The following is a 20,323-nucleotide window of genomic DNA, read 5'->3' as shown; positions in this document are numbered from 1 at the left end:
TACATAAACATAAATATAGACATATTTATAAACATATAATCTATATATTTATATATCTATGTCTGTGTGTTTAATAGTTCCTATCTATCCACCTATATACCATATGATTGTCCTGAAGTGAATCTATGGTTGATAAATACCATCAACGGGTTATAGTTTGGTAACTTCCTACAACAAGAAAGACTTCCCAACTCCCATATGTACTATACTCTGTGGAAATGAGACAGCTCCTCTTTCCTATGCATTATTAGGAGAAAACAAAAGATATACTTGATTGACCAATATTTTAAAATGTTTTATAACTGAAATGAATTCATAGGATTTTTATAGAAAATTATCCAAATTAAATCAGGGAGGATAATAATAGTAATGTACTATTTAGTAAAGATAAAAATTAATATTTGCTATGTATTACAAAGAAAGCATTAAAGAAAAGTATGTCTTTAATACTATACTATGTGGGCCAGCAATAACTTGATGACATTTAAAACTTAAAATTCTTAATTCTTATTAATTTTTCAAATTTTTTATAGGGCTGGGTATAAAACTCAGTGGTAAAGACTTCTCTAGCAGATATTGTTCTAGTTTTAACCCTTAGTCTACCAAAAGAAAGTAGATTACACTATTAACCTGACTCAATGAGTTACATAAAGCTATGCTAGTCAGAAATGGTATTAAAGAGAACTGGATATATCCATATTCCTGATAAGTAACAAAGGAGGAAGGCAACACAATGACTAAACAAGTCTTCTCAGCAATGTCCCGGAACACACACAAATATCCATACTAAATCTAGGCATAGACTTTAAACCTCTCCCAAGGAGTAACTTCTAAAGAGCCACAGATGAAACTGTACTACATAAAACTATAAAATTTCTACAAGATAACATGAGAAAAGTCTAGTCTAACTTGTGTTTGGTGACGAAGTTTTTAGACACAATTTTAAAAGCATACAAACCAAGCCACTTGTGGTGAATCAGGCCTATAATCTTCAAACTTGAAAGATAGAGGCAGAAAAATTAGGAGTTCAAGGCCACCCTTGATTGTGTAGCATGTTCAAGGCCAGACTAGGCTACACGAAACCTTGACTCAAAAGACAACAACAACAACAACAACACAAACAAGTTCTACCTTATTTCTCTGTTGCTGTGATAAACACCATGACTAAAAGCGAGCTGGGGAGGAAAGGGTTTATTTTAGCAGATAGGTCACAGCCCATCATAAAGGGAAGCCAGGACAGATAGTCAGAACAGGAACCTAGAGGCAGGAATTGTGGCTTGCTGGCTTTTTTTCCCTGCTTCTGATTTTTTTTTTTTTTTTGATATTTTCTTTATTTACATGTAAATTTCTCCATTCCCAGTTTCCCCTCCAAAAAACAAAGAAACAAACAAAAACAACAAAAACAAACCCCTGTTGCCTCCCCCTTCCCGATGCCTGCCACCCCACTCCCACTTTCTGGCCCTGGCATTCCCCTACACTGGGGCACAGAACCTTCACAGGGCCGAAGTCCTCTCCTCCTATTGATGATCGAATTTGCAATCCTCTACTATACACATGCTGCCTGAACAATCAGACCCCTTCATGTGCAGTCTTTGGTTGGTGGTTGAGACCCTGGGAGCTCTGAGGGTACTAGTTAGTTCATATTGTTGTTCGTCCTAAGGGGCTGCAAACCCCTCAGCTCCATTGGTCCTTTCTCTAACTCCTTCACTGGGGACCCTGTACTCCTAAATATAGCTATCTCCTGAGAGACTCTGACAGAACCTGACTAACACAGATGTAGAGGCTCACAGCCATCCATCGAACTGATTATTTAGCTTCCTTATAGAGGCCAAGACCACGTACCCATGCGTGGCGCTACCCACAGTGTACTGGGCCCTCCTCCATTAATAAGCAATCAAGAAAATGCCCCACAGACATGCCCATAGGACAGTGTGATAGAAGCAATTCCTCTCTTGAGGATCCCTCTTTCAGGTGTGTCAAGTTGACAGCCTGAAATAGTTATCACAGCATACAGAACATGACCTAAGGAAGATACAAGTTCTTAACAAGTTAAGCTCTGTGAACGATATTACTAGAAGAATAAAAATACCAATAACTGACTGCGAGGAAATACTTGCAAAACATACATCTGATAAAAGATATGTACTTATACACAGACCTCTTAGAACTCAATCATTAAAAAAAAAAAAAAGACAAAAATTAGGCAAGAAAACCTCGACATGTTGTTGGCACATTCCTATAATCCAAGTACTAGGAAGGCTGGGGCAAGAGAATGGTAAGCCCGAAGTCAGTCTGGGTACCATATAAATAAAGTTTAAGGTGAAGCTTAGCTACATAGAACACATTATATCAAAAAGTAAGCACCAACAGAGACATCATTAAAGAAGTTACAAATGATGGGAAATAGATATAAAGATACAGAATGTCAAGTGATATTAGGAGAAGATTACAAAAAATGAGATCCAGTTGCATACCTATGTGAATACCTAAAACCTAAAACTCTGATGGTTTTTTGGTGGTGACATGTGGCACAACAGGAATGCTAACGGTGGTTGGTGGGATCCTAACCTGTCACAGCACTTTTAAAACAGCACTTCCTTCAAAACTCAACACTGCCTCAGCATTCAGCCCAGTACTGCCTGACCAAATGTAAATGAGTTAAAGCTTGTTTGGATACAACCATGCATACAGTGTGTATAGCAGCTATATTCACAAATGTCCCAGACTGGAAGTCATAAGATCACCTTCAATAGGGGAATAGAAAAATTCAAACTGTGACATATTGATACAATGAAATATTATCCAGCAATAAAGAGAAATAAACTATCAAACCATGAAGCCTGGAAGAAAACATGAATTTAGTCATTCAACATTCTTTAAGAGATAAAATTACATAATAAAAAGGTCAATGATTGCCCGAAGGTTAGGAGATGAATACACAGGAAAATAAGTGGAATGCAGGAGAGCTTTAGAGTACTGAAACCATCCTTTCTGATATTGTGATAACTGTATTTGTGGGATTAAACAGCTGTCGAAACCGGCCACTGTACAACAGAAGTGAACCTTAAAATAGTAAATAACACAGCAAGATGAATTCATGAATTACAACAAATATACCACACTAACAGACATTGTTAATAATATGTAGAACTTGGTGGAAGTGGAGTGGAAAAGATGGATCCCAGGGGTCTCCAGACCTTCTACTCAGTTTTCTAATCAATCTAAACCTCTTTTAAAAAGCAAATCTATTATTGAACAAAATAAAAACAAAAGTATTAAGTCCAAAAAAAACCATGTTGAGGTGATCTTACAACTAAATAATTATTTTATCGTCAAATAGGAATGAGTAAAAATTGGCTATGATGAAAAAGGTAAACATTTCAGAACCTAAAATTTTATATATGTGTCTGTGTGTGTCTATGTATGTATATCTGTGTGTATACATATGTAGGCATATATGCATGTATGTAAGCATATATGTATGTATATGTATGTATTATGGCTATCAATAACAATCAGTATTCCAGTTGGCAGAACTAACTAGCTTCAGTACAGGAAGAAGAAAGGGAGGAAAAAGAAGGAAGGAGAGGGGAGAGAAGTAGGAGGTAGACAGGAGGAAGAATAGGGAGAAAAAGGATAGGACACGAAGGCAGGAAGGAGGCATGTTGGGAGTGTATGGGGTGTAGCTATGGATGAAAACATTGTATACATGTGGTAGAAACTAAAGGTTCTTTGGAAAGCTGGTTGGATGGTGTTTTGCTGGGGCAAACAAGTGAAGGAATGATTTGTTAAAGTGGACACGGGTGTGAAAGCTAAGGCAGACTCATGAAAGAACATTTCACTGAAGCAGACAGAGAAAGGATATTCTGCTGAAGTAAACATGGGAAAGGACATATGATGAAGGATTCTTTGCTAACAACACACATGTATTGGTCTGCCTTATACTGTGTAGTTGAGCTGCATTTGTCAGGACTCACACCAAAAAACTCTGGTGGTGTACTGCACTTTCTTGCCACTTCTGTGGACTCAGGCTGATTGGATGCGTGTGCTGAAGAAGCAAGACCTGCAAGACTCGTGCTGAGGGATGGCACACAGAGGACACGTGATGTTTGGCTAGGACTTGAGGACTGGAGTGACTGAGAGAGACCTTGGCTTGCTGGCACAGCTAGTTGTGTAACACTTGTGCATCTCAAGTCTTCGCTGACCTTTACTTCCGTGAGAGAGGCACAGCTGAGAACTGCTGAGGTCACTCTGAGTGCCTCCTGCTGACTTGAGCTGAGGCTGAGGCCTGGCTCTTTCTGCTAGATCATGTCCCTGCTGTTACTAACCCTACTCTACAGAACTGGACTGCTGGTGTATCTGTAAAGTGTTTGTGAATAGATTCAGCCCCCATTGCCTCCTAACCTATGAAGTAAACTGATTTCCAGACAATACAGATAGGAGTTGCTCCACAGAACCTTTCAAAATAGGTCCACTTCCTGCACCGCCTCTTATCCTTTCTTTGTTACTACCTCTGGCGGGTGGTGGCTACAAAGGATGTTAAAGCATTTAAGAACCATCATTAAAAACAAGGTTTGAAAAAATTAAAATTACATATACATATGTGAATTGTCAAATAAATAAATAATTTTAAAGTTACAAAAATATATTTTAAGCCCTCAAAAGCTGAAATAATCATTAATTCATATCTTTTAGCAAAGATATCAACTATCACTTTAAGAAAAATAAATGTTCAAGTTTAAAAAAAAGAGATTTACATTTTAAGAAAAATTATTTGGGCGTGTGTGTGAGTGTGTGAGTTTGTGTGTGTGTGTGCCTGCATGAGTTTATGTGCACCATGTGAGTCCAGAAGCCTGTGGAGGCCAGGAAAGGGTGTAGAATGCCCTGGAGCTGGAGGCAGCTGCCTGAGGTGGGTGCTGGGGTCTAATTGAGGCCCTGGCAAGAGCAGTAGGTTCTCTTACTCACCGTGCCACGCACCCGTCCAGGGTCCCCCACTATCTTCCATGTTATAATACCCCATAGGCAGTCTGGTTCGTTTCTGAGAGTGAGGGATGCCACACTCTTCTATCCATCCATCAGAAAGAAAAGCACTCACCTCTGCAGACAGCCCAGGCGTCCTCATCACACTTCTCACCACTTGTTCTTAATTCGAAAAAATTGTACTCTTCAAGGCTGATCAGACCATTACCATCTAAATCAATTACTTCAAATATCTCTGACAGAGTTGACCTAGAATGGTAAAAATTGAAAATTATTATTTTTAAAACAAAACATGTAAAGACAGGTTTTTTAAAATGTGTATGTATGTTTCGCCTGCATGTATGTCTATGCACTACTGCATGCTTGATTTCTGCTAGACCAGAAGAGGCCACTGGATCTCCCAGGACTGAAGTTACATAGGGTGTGAGCTACCACATGTGTGCTAAGATTTGAACCCAAGTACAAGACGACTCAGTGTCCTTACCACTGAGCAATCTCTCTAGTTCCTAAAGGCAGTTTTTTGAGGACAAGTTTCAAAGGAAGTAATATGGCATTGAAGAATTTTTTCTGAGTTATATTATATCACATCTTGATCTGTCTGTGGCCAAATTTCATTGTGCATATCATCAGGGGCATAAGGTTTAGACTTCAGATTTGACAGTCATCAAGATCAAGAATAGGGGGTATAGCTCAGCAGTAGAGACTTTGACTGCAAAATTAAGAGTGCAACTAATAGCTGGGCGGTGGTGGCACACGCCTTTAATCCCAGCACTTGGGAGGCAGAGGCAGGTGGATTTCTGAGTTCGAGCCCAGTCTGGTCTACAGAGTGAGATCCAGGACAGCCAGGGCTATACAGAGAAACCTTGTCTTGAAAAACAAAAACAAAAACAAGAGTGCAACTAACAAAGATCTACCTTTAAAGGCAATGTCTAGTGGAGAAGAACCTAGTAGAAGCATACATTTAGTACGGACAAGTGCACAGAACCTAGATATTAACGAGATACTCCTAGACTTGTAAATACAAAGTTACTCTTGGTTACTTAATGAATTTTAAAAATATATACTTATTACACATGGCATGCTTTGGTATATGTATACATGTAGGATGAGTAAATCAAGTTAAATATATCTATTATTGCACACATTTGATTTTTATCATAAGATCACTTGGGTGAAATCATGAGGTATTGGTCTTTTGTTCCTCTTTCATATTTTTAAGCACACTAGCAGAAAGATAGGGATAGAAGCTGGCCAAAGAAAATAGGTAAAGACAGGTGACTGATTTTATTCTATGTTGCATAGTACAGTTCTAGCATTGACAAAACTTACCTAAACTCACTTGTAAGAGATAATTCCCCTGTTTCATCTCTATGTACAAGTTGGGCTTCTTCTGTTACTGGTTTTGTTTCCTTTTTCAGCCTACAGCCAGTTGTGGAAGGAATTAACAAATAAATTCCTGGTTCTAGCTCACCAGTCCATCCAAACACCTTTTATCAAAGAAATTAAACAAAATAAACAACCAAAATCTTAATTACTTAAATCTGTCTTCTGAGGGGACACTTCAGACATCATTTGATTTAAGTCAATGTTTATCAATTGAGTTATAGTTTCTTAATCTTTCACTGTTTTTAGATTCCTTTTCTTTTCTATCTTGCATTTAGCCTTAGAGCAAGACCATGGACTGTGGTTCTTTATGTTTTCAAAATTACCTAAAAACAAAAGTAGAGAACAAGCTATATATCATCTAAGTTGTCACCAAAGATCTTCATAAATGTTTGTGATGCAAATGTCTTCAACAGGAAGCAGAGTTTTCTTTGGAATTTTTTTTTTATGCAAACACTAAGCTCCTTAAAGAAAAGGAGTAAAGATCTCTTACTACATGAATATGAATAACTATGAATATATGATTTGTAAAAATCACTTCAATGAAATCCAAGAAAGTTAAATTTTTAAGTTCATATTTACATGAGTTAAACATATTTGTTAAACCTGGATTATATGGATTACAATGCTACTCTCTTTTCTGCTGTTGTTTATTTTTTTACTTTTAAGCCAGGAATTCATATGTTTTTTATTTTTTCAGATGGTCTGAAACAATTTTTATATATATATAAAAATACATATATACACACATATATATACATATATATATGTATGTATATATATATATATATATGTATATGTATACACACACACACACACACACACACACACACACACACACACACTTCATGTTGGCCTAGAATGTGTTATAAAGCCCAGGCTGGCCTTGAATTTGTATACTTCCTGCCCCTGACTCTCCAGAGTTGGTATTACAGGAAAGTCACATAATACATCTTTGCTTCTGTAAGTTTGACTCTGTGTGTGTGTGTGTGTGTGTGTGTGTGTGTAATCATGAGGTAAGGATCTTTGTGGATCTCCCTTAAAGTTTTTGACAAAACACTTTAATGTAGATTAAGATTACTTGTGTGACATGTGCTATAATACAAGACATAGAGTTCTAGCTAGACCTGCTTATCTAAAACTGTTCCCTAACAAACTTTGGATATTTATAATGAGTATTAAGACATTTGTACAGGAAAATATTTTATTCGCCTGTTCTTTAGAAAGAGCAATAAGTACTTCTCTATGTACCTTCTAGGAGCTTTCTGGAGCCTCAATATTTCTTATAAAAACCAAGGACCATCTTGTTACCATCTTAACTCTACATATTCCATTGTTGTGGATAAAAGCTAAGTGCAGTTACTTGTGCTGCAGTATACAGTAGCCACCAAATAATGATAAAATATTATTTTTAAACCCTATGTATATTTTAGGTCATCTTGGAGGTTCATAAACAAGTTGCTCATCTCAGTTCTAGACTCAGTACTCTTCCTGCCTGATTATCCAGTCACTCATCTTAGATCTAGACTCTTCCTGCCTGATTATCCTAAAACCATAATCACTCTGAGGTTGACACCAAGCCCTATTTTGACGGAATAATTAATTTAATGTAACTGAGGATCATGAAGACTAAACTATCAAATCCATGCTTTAGAAATAATAATTGTTTAGTCTGGCCATATGTAGGCTGACATATAAGAGCTAAAAGATATCTAACCAGGCATGGTGGCTCACACGTTTAACCCTAGCACTTGGAAGCCAGATGCTAGAACTATGAGTTTAAGGCCAGCCTGATCTACACAGAGAAACCCTGTGTTAAACAAACAAACAAATAAACTATATATATATTTATATACATATATGTGTGTGTACATATACATATAGTGCACATAAACCCATACATATTGCTACTTCCTAATCTATGTTGTTCCATAAACTTCCTTTACTCCCCACTTATAACAGTGAAATGCCACTATGGATGGCAAGTAGAAAGTTCTGAGGTACAAAATTCTTCTTAAGGAAAATAAGTGTGATGCTAAAAGTACTAGTAAAAATCCTTCATAAATATGACATATTCTAGATGACCAGAAGCCTATAAAGAGGTACACAGAAACTCAGTTGAAACATAGCCTTGCTATGACTGATTGTTTTTACACATGCAGTCTTATAAGAGAGTCACTTTATCCAAAACCAAACAGGAAAAGCTATTGTTTCCAACACTACTTTATCTTGAACTTCACTTCGTAGTCAGCTCTGAAGAAGAGCTTAGTAAAAATGTTAACTTCTGCCATTTTATGTGGTTCTGGCAACAACCACCCTGGTCTGTTAGGAAGCATCTGATAAATACTTCGATATAACATTCCATCAGGGGAATATTTGTTTGTCACTGGCCCAATATAAAGATTAAATATGATACTGAAGTAAATCTTTGGATAGTATTATTTCTGTGCTTGTGTGGTAGATTGTGTTTGTAGTCCTTATAAAATAGTCACATGTGTGTATCTACCTACATATTTGGCCTCTGAGTAAATACATAATTAGAAAAGACCAGAACACTTCAAGCGTAACATATAAAAACATTTAAAATCCTTTCTTTCCATCAGACTATTTTTGAACCCTGTAATACAAATCAAGCCTGAGGATGGTAATTTTGAAGTGGTCCTGTTTTGCAGTAGAAGTACAAGTAAGGCAAACATGGAAAGCAATGTTTCCAGGAGCTGGAAACATGTATTTGGATGGCAAGGAGGATCTAATGGAACTCTTTTTATTGAATACAACAAAAAATATTTGCATGAGATGCATTATGGCACTTAGTCAAACAATCCTCAATCCACTCCCCTCAAATACTTCAGAATATAAAAAACAGTCATTTATAGTTAATGAAGCATAATGATTATGCTACTATATATGCTTTCCTATATTACATATACCTGCTTATACTTTCACTAGTGTACAGAAAATTTAAGTTTAAATACTAGTGAACAGCTACTATATCCTCAGGTTGACTTCATATTACATTCTTAAACATTAAAAAGATATGTATACTTCTCTGTTTCGGAGTTCAGTAAAACACATGAGCTGTGGCTCTGCTGGATTCTCATTTTTCTTAAGAACATATAAGGCTGTGTCAACCGATAACCAGGGGGAACGTTTTCCTAGAAATACACACAATATTATCACCAACAAAATCCACCTCTGGTCAAGTAAACACTACACACTCTCTTAAGTTCTTTACCCAGCAGATTTTTTTAAAAAAGAAATATACGTCCCATTTTTATATACAAATATCTTAATATCTATAATATGTTACTACTATATTTAATTTTATGAAAAACATTCTCTCCAAACTCAGTTTCTAAAAAGACTAGTTTCTTGAAATCATCAAAGAAACATTTCAAAGGCTGGACATGTCTCCATGAGAGAACTCTTGTTTAGCATGCATGAGGCCTTGGGTTTGACCAAAAACAAACGAAGAACAACAAAAAACAGCAGCTGAGGTACAAGACCACGTCAAACCCCAAGTGAAAGCAGAGCCTTTCATGAAGGAAGAGTGGGACCCAGTGCTGACCCTGCCCTGCGCAATCACAGGAGGAAGAAACTATCTATATTCTTAGATGGTCAGGTCACACGCTGTCCCTACTTAAAATCCTCTGCTGAGATCAAGCTGAGAGTATGCTGTTTTGCCAATAAGAAAAAGTGGATCAACTTCAAAAACTTATCAGAACTGAGGCCATGTCACACCTAAAGAGTTGAGCACTTTTCAAGGATTGATAGACAATGCAAACCCTGGGTTTTCTGTGGTGGAGCACAGCAGGAGGTGTGTGAGGAAAGAAAGAAGGCAGAAGAAATAAAGGGAAAGGAGTTTTCAAAGGCAGGAAAGGCAACAAATCCAAGACTCTCTGAGAACCCACAGATAAATGCCAAGCAGTGTACTAGCCACAACAGAATCAATAACAAGACTTAGATACATATTCAAAAATCATATGCTTGAAAAATCATAACCAAAAATTTTCACTTCTAAAACTTCATTTCTCTTAGTAAAAAGAAAAAAAAAAAAGAAAAGTTCTCATTCTAAAGGGAAATCTCTTACAGTTTATATTCTTGTTTCTTATGATCATCCTGACAACTTCTCCTTGCTCTCTCCTCCAGACAGGGCCACTTACATTCTAAGACTAATTTATTTTATGTGTATGTGTGTCTGCTTGCATGAGTTTCTATGTACCACATGTATGCAGGAGCCTCAAGAGGCCATAAGAGGGTGTTGAATCCCCTGGAGCTAAACTTTAGCATCTGTTGTGAGCCACCATTTCCTCGCTGGGATGGAAGAACAGAACGGCTTTGACTACGAGTCCACATCTCTAGCCTCACAGTTCTGTACCCTGCACTCTACACCAGAGCCCCTGACTCTGTACTTCATCTGGAACGCTCTGCCACCTCCACTGTTCTTCATTTATCCTTCCAGGACAATAAGCTTGCCCCATTGCCTCCTGTGAGAGGGCAGCAAAAATGGCTGCCCTCTCTGCATTCACAGGCCTTTACAATGTAATTAGACAGCTTCTGCATCAAGAGATAGAGTTTACTTTTCAGTCTTATTGATTTGGACTTTGGGACTTAGGAACAACAGAACTTAACAGAAGTAACACTGTGTCAGTTCTGAGACCACAGCTATTAGGACAATCTTCCGTGCTCCTGCTTTTTTTTTTTTTTTTCCTTCTCAGACTCCTGTCACAATACAAGAAAGTAAAAAAAACCGACAGGCTTGGCTGGTTCACTGGAAGATGAAAGATCATATGGAGTAGTCAAATTGTCCCACATGAGACTGCACACATAGGGCAATACAGACAATATCATAAAGCCAGCCAGTAACTAACCTGCCACTGACTGCAAACCTGAGTGTTCCCTGTACAGAAAAGCCCTAACTGCTCAGACTAAAATATCTCTCTAGCAATCCAACGGAATCATGAATGAACAAATTCTTAATTGTTTTAAGCCATTGAATTTAGGGGTATTATAATTTGTAGCAGTTTATAACTGATACACCTTCTTTAAAATTCTTTGGCCATAAGTCACCTTCTTAATGAATCATATACTTAAATAGTTCCATTTGAATAGCACTCTACACTTCTCAGAACACAGTATGTCTCTCTATGCTTTCACTTCCTCTTCATTTTCCCTTTTGTTTTGTGTATGTGTATGTGTGTGTGCGTATGTGTACATACAGAAAGAAAGTTGCACACACAACTGGGACCAAGACTGACTGACTCACACTTCAGCCATGGTGGCCTGAAACTCACTATATAGTCTAGCCTGGCTTTGAACCTGGGGCAGCCCTCCAGCTTCAGCCTCCCAAATACTAGGATTATAGGTACGTTCTGCCATCATGACTCCCTTGTTTAGACACTGTCTCATTGTGTATCCCAGGACAACCTGGAACTCATGCTCTTGCCTCAGCATCCCTAGTGCTGAGATTATGAGTGTGTTCCATTATGCTAGTTCCTTTACTATTTACACTTTTAGTATTGCTTCTTCTACTAAAATCTCCGTCCTTGAGAGTAGGTACTTTGGCCTTTTATGTACTTGGATAAATCTGACCATTAATACTAGGATCTCACTAAATATTTGATGAATACATTAACAAAGGAATTCTTCCCATGAGAACACTGAGCCTACATAGCCATCTACTCCACTCATTAATTGATGCTCTCATTATTATTTAAAAGTATCAACAAAAGAAACAAAACTGCCATTAAATAGGCAATGAATTATATAGTTTTAAAAAAAGAAACACAAATGGTTAATAACTATTTTTTTTATTTTATGTACATTTGTGGGTTTGCCTACAGGTATATTCCAGAGGGTACTGGATCATCTAAAACTGAGGTTGCAGACAGTTGTGAGCTGCCATGTGAGTACTGAGAATTGAACCAGGTCCTCTAGAAAATCAGCCAGTGTCTTACTGGCTGAGCCATCTCTCCAACTCCATAACTAATTGTAAGTGTTCAATATATCTACTCATCAGGCAAATGCAAATTCAAGCTTCTTAGAGATACTAACTCACTCCAGTTAGAATGGCTATCACCAATAGAGGAGAGTTTGTGGCAAGAAAGGAATCCTTTAGTCATTGCTGTTGGGTGCAAATCAATAAAGCCATTCTGAAACGTAGTTGGGAGATTTCTCAAAGAATTAAAAATAGAACTACTGTTTAACTTGCTTTCCCACTCTGAGACATAGACCCAGAGATCTTCATGCCCTCCCATAGATAACGGTCTCCGTGTTTTCTGCTGCTTTACTCACTAGTGCAAAGAATGGAATCAGCCTAGACGTCCATCAACAGATAGATGGATAACGAAAATCTGGGGTGTGTTTATGCATATATGTGAGTAACTATTCATCTCTAAAGAAAAATGTAATCACAAAACTTGCAGGAAAATGAATGGACTTACAAAGTACACTATCAAGTAAGGTTACACAACCTCAGAAAGGAAAAAACTCTGCATATCTCCCTCACATGCAGAACTAGGCAATAATATATGGATATATATATATATATATGTATATTTGTATATCTAAATCTAGATCTAGATCTAGGCAAATGTACATGTAGATGCACTACAACATGTAGACAAGGGAAAGGGGAAGACTAAATGTCAGGGGTAAGGAAGAACTGAATGGCTACTCTACTGTATAGAGATTTGCAGAGTTGTATAATCTTCAGGTCTGAGAAATTCTTTTTATTTGGAATATTTTTAATATCAAAGTTTAAAGTTAAAAAATAAAATAGATAAAGGAATGTTTATTTCTGGATAAAGTAGAATGCATAAGAGACCCTAAACCTCCATTAAAAAACTTGTAGATTTAATAAAAACTGTCAGTAAAGTGGCAGTATACAAGCATACAAAAACCAGTATCCATCTTCTATACCATGGCTGGAGAGATGGCTCAGTGGTTAAGAGCATGGACTGCTCTCCCAGAGATCCTGAGTTCAAATCCCAGCAACCACATGGTGGCTCACAACCACCTGTAATGAGACCCAATGCCTTCTTCTGGTGTGTATGAAGACAGCAACAATGTACTCACATCTTCTATACCAATAACAAACATGCTCAGAAAAGAATCAAGAAAACAACCAGTTCACAATTGTCCCAGACCAACAACAAACCCTAAAATACACCTAAACACAGGGGGAAAAGGCCTCTACAATGAAAGCTTTATTTTTAAGAAATGAACATTATTAGTTAAAAAAAAAAACCTTGCAAATAAATAAAAACATCTTTGTCACTTTAAAACAAAAGATATTTTGACAACACTGAGAGAGGAAAGACCGACCACGGCCACTGACTGAAAGGTCACATTACTATTGTGAAAATGGGGATCTTACCAACAGTCTACAGATTCAAGGCAATGCCCTTCTGACTTGCAATGCCATTCTTTACAAAACAGAAAGCATAATCTTAAAACTCACAAGGAAGCATAAAACACCCTGGACAGACAAAATAATCCTGAGCAAAGAGACTACTTCCTACAAGGATGCAAACAGAACTGTTATAAACTGCTGGTGGGAGATATGAACCAAGACACACACAGGGAAGTCAATATAGAGGTGCCCTGAAAATCTCAGTCTAAACCTACCATTTGACCCATACAACTCCAATTCAAATTACTATAGTCATGTTTATATATCAACTATATGTATAAGTGTGTTCAATGACAAGAACAGATACATGTAGTATAAATACACATGTAAACATACAGAGGAAAAGTCCTTTTTAGCTATAAAGAGCAAGGCTATGTTGTCTGTTAGGAAGTTAAGTATAATTAGAGATAATCATAAGTGAATTATCATCTCTTTTAACTGCAGTTCCAAGATTTTAATAAAAATATATTATTAGTTTGTATTGTGTGAGAGAAAAAAAAGACTTGGAGAGGGTCACACAGCCGAGGGCTTGTGTGGAGGTTATAGGCAAGCCTATGGAGTCAGTTCTCTCTTTCCATCTTTCCATGCTGAGCCATGCCAATGCAGGCTCTTAGACTTAATACAGATGCCTAAGAGCCTGTATGTATCTATGTCATACCAGTAGAAGTCAGCTTTGCTTAAGGTAACAAGGGGACTAAAAATGGGAACAAAAGGAGGATTTGGGCAGATTTCTTCAATGTGTAGGATATTTTCATCAAAGTATACTCGTAGCTCATGTAACTAAACATGTATGAAGAATAAACTTAACTTAAAAACTCAAAACTAAATAAAACCATACATTTCTTAGGCAGAATACTTTTTAAACTAGGACTAGAAAATACAAAGTATTTTTAGGGAGGATATAACTTGGTATTTAAAAATAGAGATAGCTGAGCCTAGTGGCATACTCCTTTCCTCGTAGGTGGATCTCTATAAATTCAAGGCCACCCTAGTCTACAGAGTGAGTTCCAGAACAGCCAGAGCTATACAGTAAAACCCTGCCCATAAACAAACAAACAAACAAACAAACAAACAGGAAATATGAACTTGCCTTCAACTTGAACCAGATATAATGGCTTAATTGTTAGGTAAAGCACAGATCTCTGAGCTATGTGCATTTTGTACTGATGACTAATGACTTCACCATCTTCTTCTAAAAAGAAGCAGCCTTTTGACTGTGCACACTGCCAATCCTGAAACAAAGGGAAATGCTTTCAAACAGTAGTTATTAAATGTTCCAGCATGCATACTGAGCAGAAACCAAGGGACAATCTAAAGGAAATGTCAAATAGAAGCTATTGCCGTCTGGGAGTGTACAACCATAGGAGATAAAGAAATGAATAAATCAATCATAATTGTCAGTGATATGCATGTGTGCATGTGTGTGTGTGTGTGTGTCTGTGTGTGTGTGTGTGTGTGTGTGTGTGTGAGAGAGAGAGAGAGAGAGAGAGAGAGAGAGAGAGAGAGAGAGATTATGGTAGCTAGGTTAAGAAGGAGAATATGCACAAAATTACTATACTCCAAGTTCCAAAAGCAGTGCCTAGCACAATGTAGTTGTTCAATAAATATTTGTCTGATTGATGGAAAGCAATGATATAAACTGAGCAGGTGACAACAAACAATTACCATCTCCTATTTTTATTCTTAAAATTTATATGCATGTGTATGAGTTTATGTCAATAAGTCAGGTGCCTGTGTAAACAAGAAGAGAGTGACAGACACGCTGGAGCTGCGGCTGTTGGCAGTTGTGCGCAACCAGATGGGAGTGCTGGGAACCAAATGTGGGTCCTCTGCAAGAGCAGTACGTGCTCTTAACGGCTGAGGCACCTCTTCAGCTCTGATCACCATTATTTAGAGAATGAAATGCTAGGAAAATACAACAAGGAAGACAATTATAAAAGATACATCTGTCACAGTCCAGGTGAGCTCAGCGTTAGGAGCATAATAGGAATGAAGAAGTAAGGATTACCAAAACAAAAACAAAGATGGGAAGGAGCAAGAGTCTATACTTAAAAATTAGTTACACAACAACCCACATAGCCATTTTAATTTTGGTAAGCAGAAATAAAAGTTTATAAATAAAAGTTTCATTGCTACTAAAACTACACCGAAAAACTGGGCCTGGTAGTCCCACCACTCAGAGGCTAAAGCAGTAGGGCTGGGCTCTGGGACCTGTCTGGGCTACAAAACCTTTTTTTTTTTTTTGGCTTTTTTTGTTTCTCTCTCTCTCTCTCTCTCTCTCTCTCTCTCTCTCTCTCTCTCTCTCTCTCTCTCTTTCTTTCTTTTTAAGAAAAGGGAGGACAGGGAATCTTGTAAAACTGTCAGCTAGCCAAATTCCTTCTCATCACAGAGATAAGTAAAATTTGAAAACATCACATTGGGCACGTAGTAAAAGACGGTTTGCTGAGTTATCAGAATTTGTCATTACCATACATGTGTGGAAAATGCTTTTGACTTTAGTTAGTGAACTTGCCAAAAGACATATTTCTGTACTGTTCCTTTCAATCTTCAAAAACTACAGTCCTAATGAGGACTGAAGTGACATTATAATAAAATTCTGTGTAAGGATATTTAGATATCTGTAACTTCAAGGAATTAATAACATTGATAATTATTCAAAAGATCCACATTAGACATAGAGTAATAATATCACACTATGTACTATGAAAAAGCAAGACTAAAAATTATTTACATCTAGAATAATTGCTCACTCTCTTCTTTTTAGCTCCAGCTGTCCTAGAAACTACTGTGTAGACCAGGCTTCCTTGAACTCACAGACATCTGTCTGTCTCTGCTTCCCAACATCAGGGACTTAAAGCTAAGGGCATGTACCACCACGCTCAGCTTCTCAATCCTTCTTAAAGGCAAAACTGTTCTAGTATATATTTATATAACATTTTTATTATATAAGTAATAATTATTTAAAAAATATTTATGTATTTAAGACAAATATTTAGAATAAAAAATTCCTATAATTCTGTTATCATATTATGATTATAAGATAATCTTTTCTAACACAAACCTTTATAGAAATCAAGTTTTATATTCTAAAAAACACCATGATCTTTTGGTTTTAAAATTTTAATCTTACATAAAAAAATATTTGCTGTTGAAAAATAAAGTGCTAGACATTCAGTTCATTTCCAATCTTTCATCAGCAAAGATAATCTTAACATGAATACTTATTTAAACATTTTACTCCTATATACCAAAAAAAAAAAAAAATGAAGATGTTGGAAGTTAGCCACATTTTTTATATTTGTATCATAACCATGTGTGTAGCAGTACTCCATACTTTGGGGGTCGGCTCCTTCCTTCCACTGGGGAACATGGGGATTAAACTCAAGTTGTCAAACTTTTACCTGCTGAGCCTTTTCACCACCCTAAAGGAATTTTTCCTTTTTAAAACATGTGTTTAGTATATTAGAAATTAGTGTGTTTTGTGCCACTGGAGAAACTAATGAAATAAGATGTCTGTGGCAGACAGCTCCTTTGCAGGCAGTGCTGTGGGCTGATAGATGACTTTAAGAATCTTGTTGAGAAGGCTAACATTTTTATCAAAGACCTTTCCCAAGTTCCAGTTCTGGAAAAAAAAAAGCTACAATAGAAAAGAATCTGTAAGTTTCAAAAAGAAGTTGGAAGACTGCCAACCTCCACACAGAGGTTAATAGGACTGGAAACAACGGGGGAAGCTATACAAAAGTAAGGCAAGGACCACATGATTGACACCAAGTGAGCATAGGTGAACAGTCACGCTGCTCTGACAGCACACAGCATCACGAGGAAATGCTGGAGCCATACCATTTAAAGAGAGACACTTGGCTTCTTAAGATCTACCAAACTTACCACACACATAATGCTTATTCAACTTGAAATTTTATTTTCAATTTTCAATCACACAAAGGGTTACTTGTTTGTTTTTTTAGTCGGTTGGTTTTGGTTTTTATTTTATTTTATTGGTCATGAAGCCAGACACATTATAAATTAAAAATTAAAAATAATACTGAAAATTGTCTGAATTGTTTAAATAGATCAATTTGAGTGGAATGTATACCAGGCTGATAGTCTGAAGTTTTATGAGAAGATAGAAATACACTGAATTTTAAAATGTTTGTACAATAATAGAAGAGGAAATTCCATGTGTGGCATTTATGTTTTCACAAATAAAACAGCTTGTAATTCTTAGAGTGGGCATGAGGTGGTGCTAGATTCTACCAATTCAAGAGTTTTCCTATAAATGCAAACAATTGTTATTTCACTATGGTTCACAGATTTTACTTATTTGATTCATAAGAAATAGGGTAATACTAAAGATACAAACTACAGATTTTAAATTGTAAAAAAGTGATCAAAACAAACATACCAATTAAGTTACATCTTTCTGGGTCACTCTGTTAAACCCTGTCCTCACATGTAATTTTACATTATCAGCAGTCTAGGTGAGGCTAGTGTGTCCAAGACTCCTATGTCACATGTTTTTTGGAAGATATTTGTTTTCATTGTGTTGAAGAAGTAGATAAAAAAAATTGTTAAACTTTTTGTTATTAAATGATACTCAAAAAATAAATGATTTATAAAAGAAAACTAATATGGGTTTATCTTTTAATTGACAAAATTGATTAACATTTTGAAAAAGAAACATAACTGTGCTTTAACCAAAATTAAGACTGAACCACTTTCAATTTGTTTGCTATATTTGTATATAGGATTATATAATATAGTTATACAGTTTTATAAATAAACTTGTGCATATATTTCACATGTATATGGCTTATAGACACATAACATGTTGTAAATACATAGCTTGATACCATATATATGTATTATATATGTGGTATATGATATATATGTATGTGTGTGTGTGTGTATGTGTGTACATGTGTGATATACCTATCATATAAAATACATTTCTAAGATACATAATTAGGCAATTAGGAGTATGAATACAGGCAGTGGTGCATCTCTGGGGATACAACTGCTGACGTGTGGCCTACTCTAATTTCAGTCGTGACTGGCTTTATAGTAAGGAGTTAAAGCTGTTCATCTCTCAAGAGAAAATTCTTGACATTTCTTGAACATTCCAGACCGTAACTAGATAGAATTCAGGATTAAAAAGAGAAGGTAATTCAGTGTTGAATTATAACCAATAGAAGTCATGTATGTACAGTCTCTGTAAAGTGCTTATTTTCCTCCTGTAATTCAAACCACTTATAAATGTATGGATATATGATTTACAGTTTGGCTGCTCAGCATGGTGCCTATAGTTCCAGGTACTCAAGGAGGCTAAAAGAAAATAATTCTTACTTTTGATGTCTAGATGCAAAATATGAGTGGACTTTGTCTCTCTCTCTCTCTCTCTCTGTCTCTCTCTCTCTCTCCATGTATATATATATGTCTGTATATATATACATATGTATACACATATGTATACGTATGTGTGTGTATATATATGTGTGTGTATATATGTGTATATATATATATGTATACACACATACACACACACATACACACACACATATATATAGCCTGCATACTAGTCCTGGGTGGTCTTTAGACCCTCTTGGTCCTAGTGTACTCAAGTGCTACCACAGGGCAAGCTGGCATCAGGACAAAATCAGATAACTCAATCTGCCGCTCAGGTAAGTCTTTCTCCTATTTCCATTCACAATCTAATACAAAAATAGTTTCCTTCAAGTAGACTTTCACCATCTCATTTTCATAAAAAGAATTGTGGTCATGTCTTAGTTCTGTAATACTTTCTGTGTTTAAGAGACTAGGTCCCCGGTACTGTGCTAAATGATTTGAAAAAGATTTACATCTTTTAAAATACATAAAATTGGGCTGGTGAGATGGCTCAGCATGTAAGAGCACTGACTGCCCTTCCAGAGGTCCTGAGTTCAATTCCCAGCAACCACATGGTGGCTCACAACCATCCGATGCCATATTCGGGTGTGTCTGAAATCAGTGACAACGTACTCACATACATGAAATAAATAAATGAATCTTTTAAAAAAAATGCATAAAATTATTCCCAAATCACAGTTAAGGAAAATCAGACTCAACAAAAAAGAGGTTATTGAACTTACCCATTTACACAGTCAGTAGGGGAATAGCTAGCATTTACTCACAGGCCTGTTTATTCTGAGCTCATTATCAATTCCAAGAAGATTTTTTTTGTAAAGTATACAAGCAATAAATATTTATTATAACAATTGTCATAACAATAATACTATGCCATACTACCTTGGCATATGACAGCTTATAATCAAATGGAAATTTTGTTAATTCAAGATCCATATTTTACACTAAGCAAAATAATTGACACAAATTAATTGATTAGAAATTATTAGGTGGTGGTACACACCTTCAATTCCAGAACTCAGGAGGCAGAGGCAGACAGATCTCTGAGTTCAAGGCCAGCCTGATTTACAGAGTAAGTAACTGGGCAACCAGGGTTACATAGAGAAACCCTGTCTGGAAAAACTACAAAAATAGGAAAAAAAGAAA

At 36.4% G+C, this 20,323-nt stretch overlaps 1 protein-coding gene across 5 annotated transcripts in view; it reads right to left on the bottom strand.

Moving 5' to 3' along the window:
* Positions 1-20,323, bottom strand: part of Efcab7 (EF-hand calcium binding domain 7) — a 49,047-nt gene that overhangs the window by 7,870 nt on the left and 20,854 nt on the right. For all 5 annotated transcript variants that reach the window (XM_031377927.1, XM_031377925.1, XM_031377924.1 and 2 more), the window contains exons 7-10: positions 14,868-15,009; positions 9,409-9,518; positions 6,310-6,467; positions 5,096-5,229 (exon numbers count right to left, since the gene is read on the bottom strand). In XM_031377927.1, coding sequence (XP_031233787.1) covers positions 5,096-5,229; positions 6,310-6,467; positions 9,409-9,518; positions 14,868-15,009 — 544 coding nt within the window. The remainder of the gene's footprint in view (positions 1-5,095; positions 5,230-6,309; positions 6,468-9,408; positions 9,519-14,867; positions 15,010-20,323) is intronic.

Source organism: Mastomys coucha, unplaced genomic scaffold (genome assembly GCF_008632895.1).
Source record: "Mastomys coucha isolate ucsf_1 unplaced genomic scaffold, UCSF_Mcou_1 pScaffold18, whole genome shotgun sequence".
NCBI lineage: Eukaryota > Metazoa > Chordata > Mammalia > Rodentia > Muridae > Mastomys > Mastomys coucha.
Note: the sequence above shows the minus strand (reverse complement) of the source record. Positions and strands in the feature narration are given on the sequence as shown.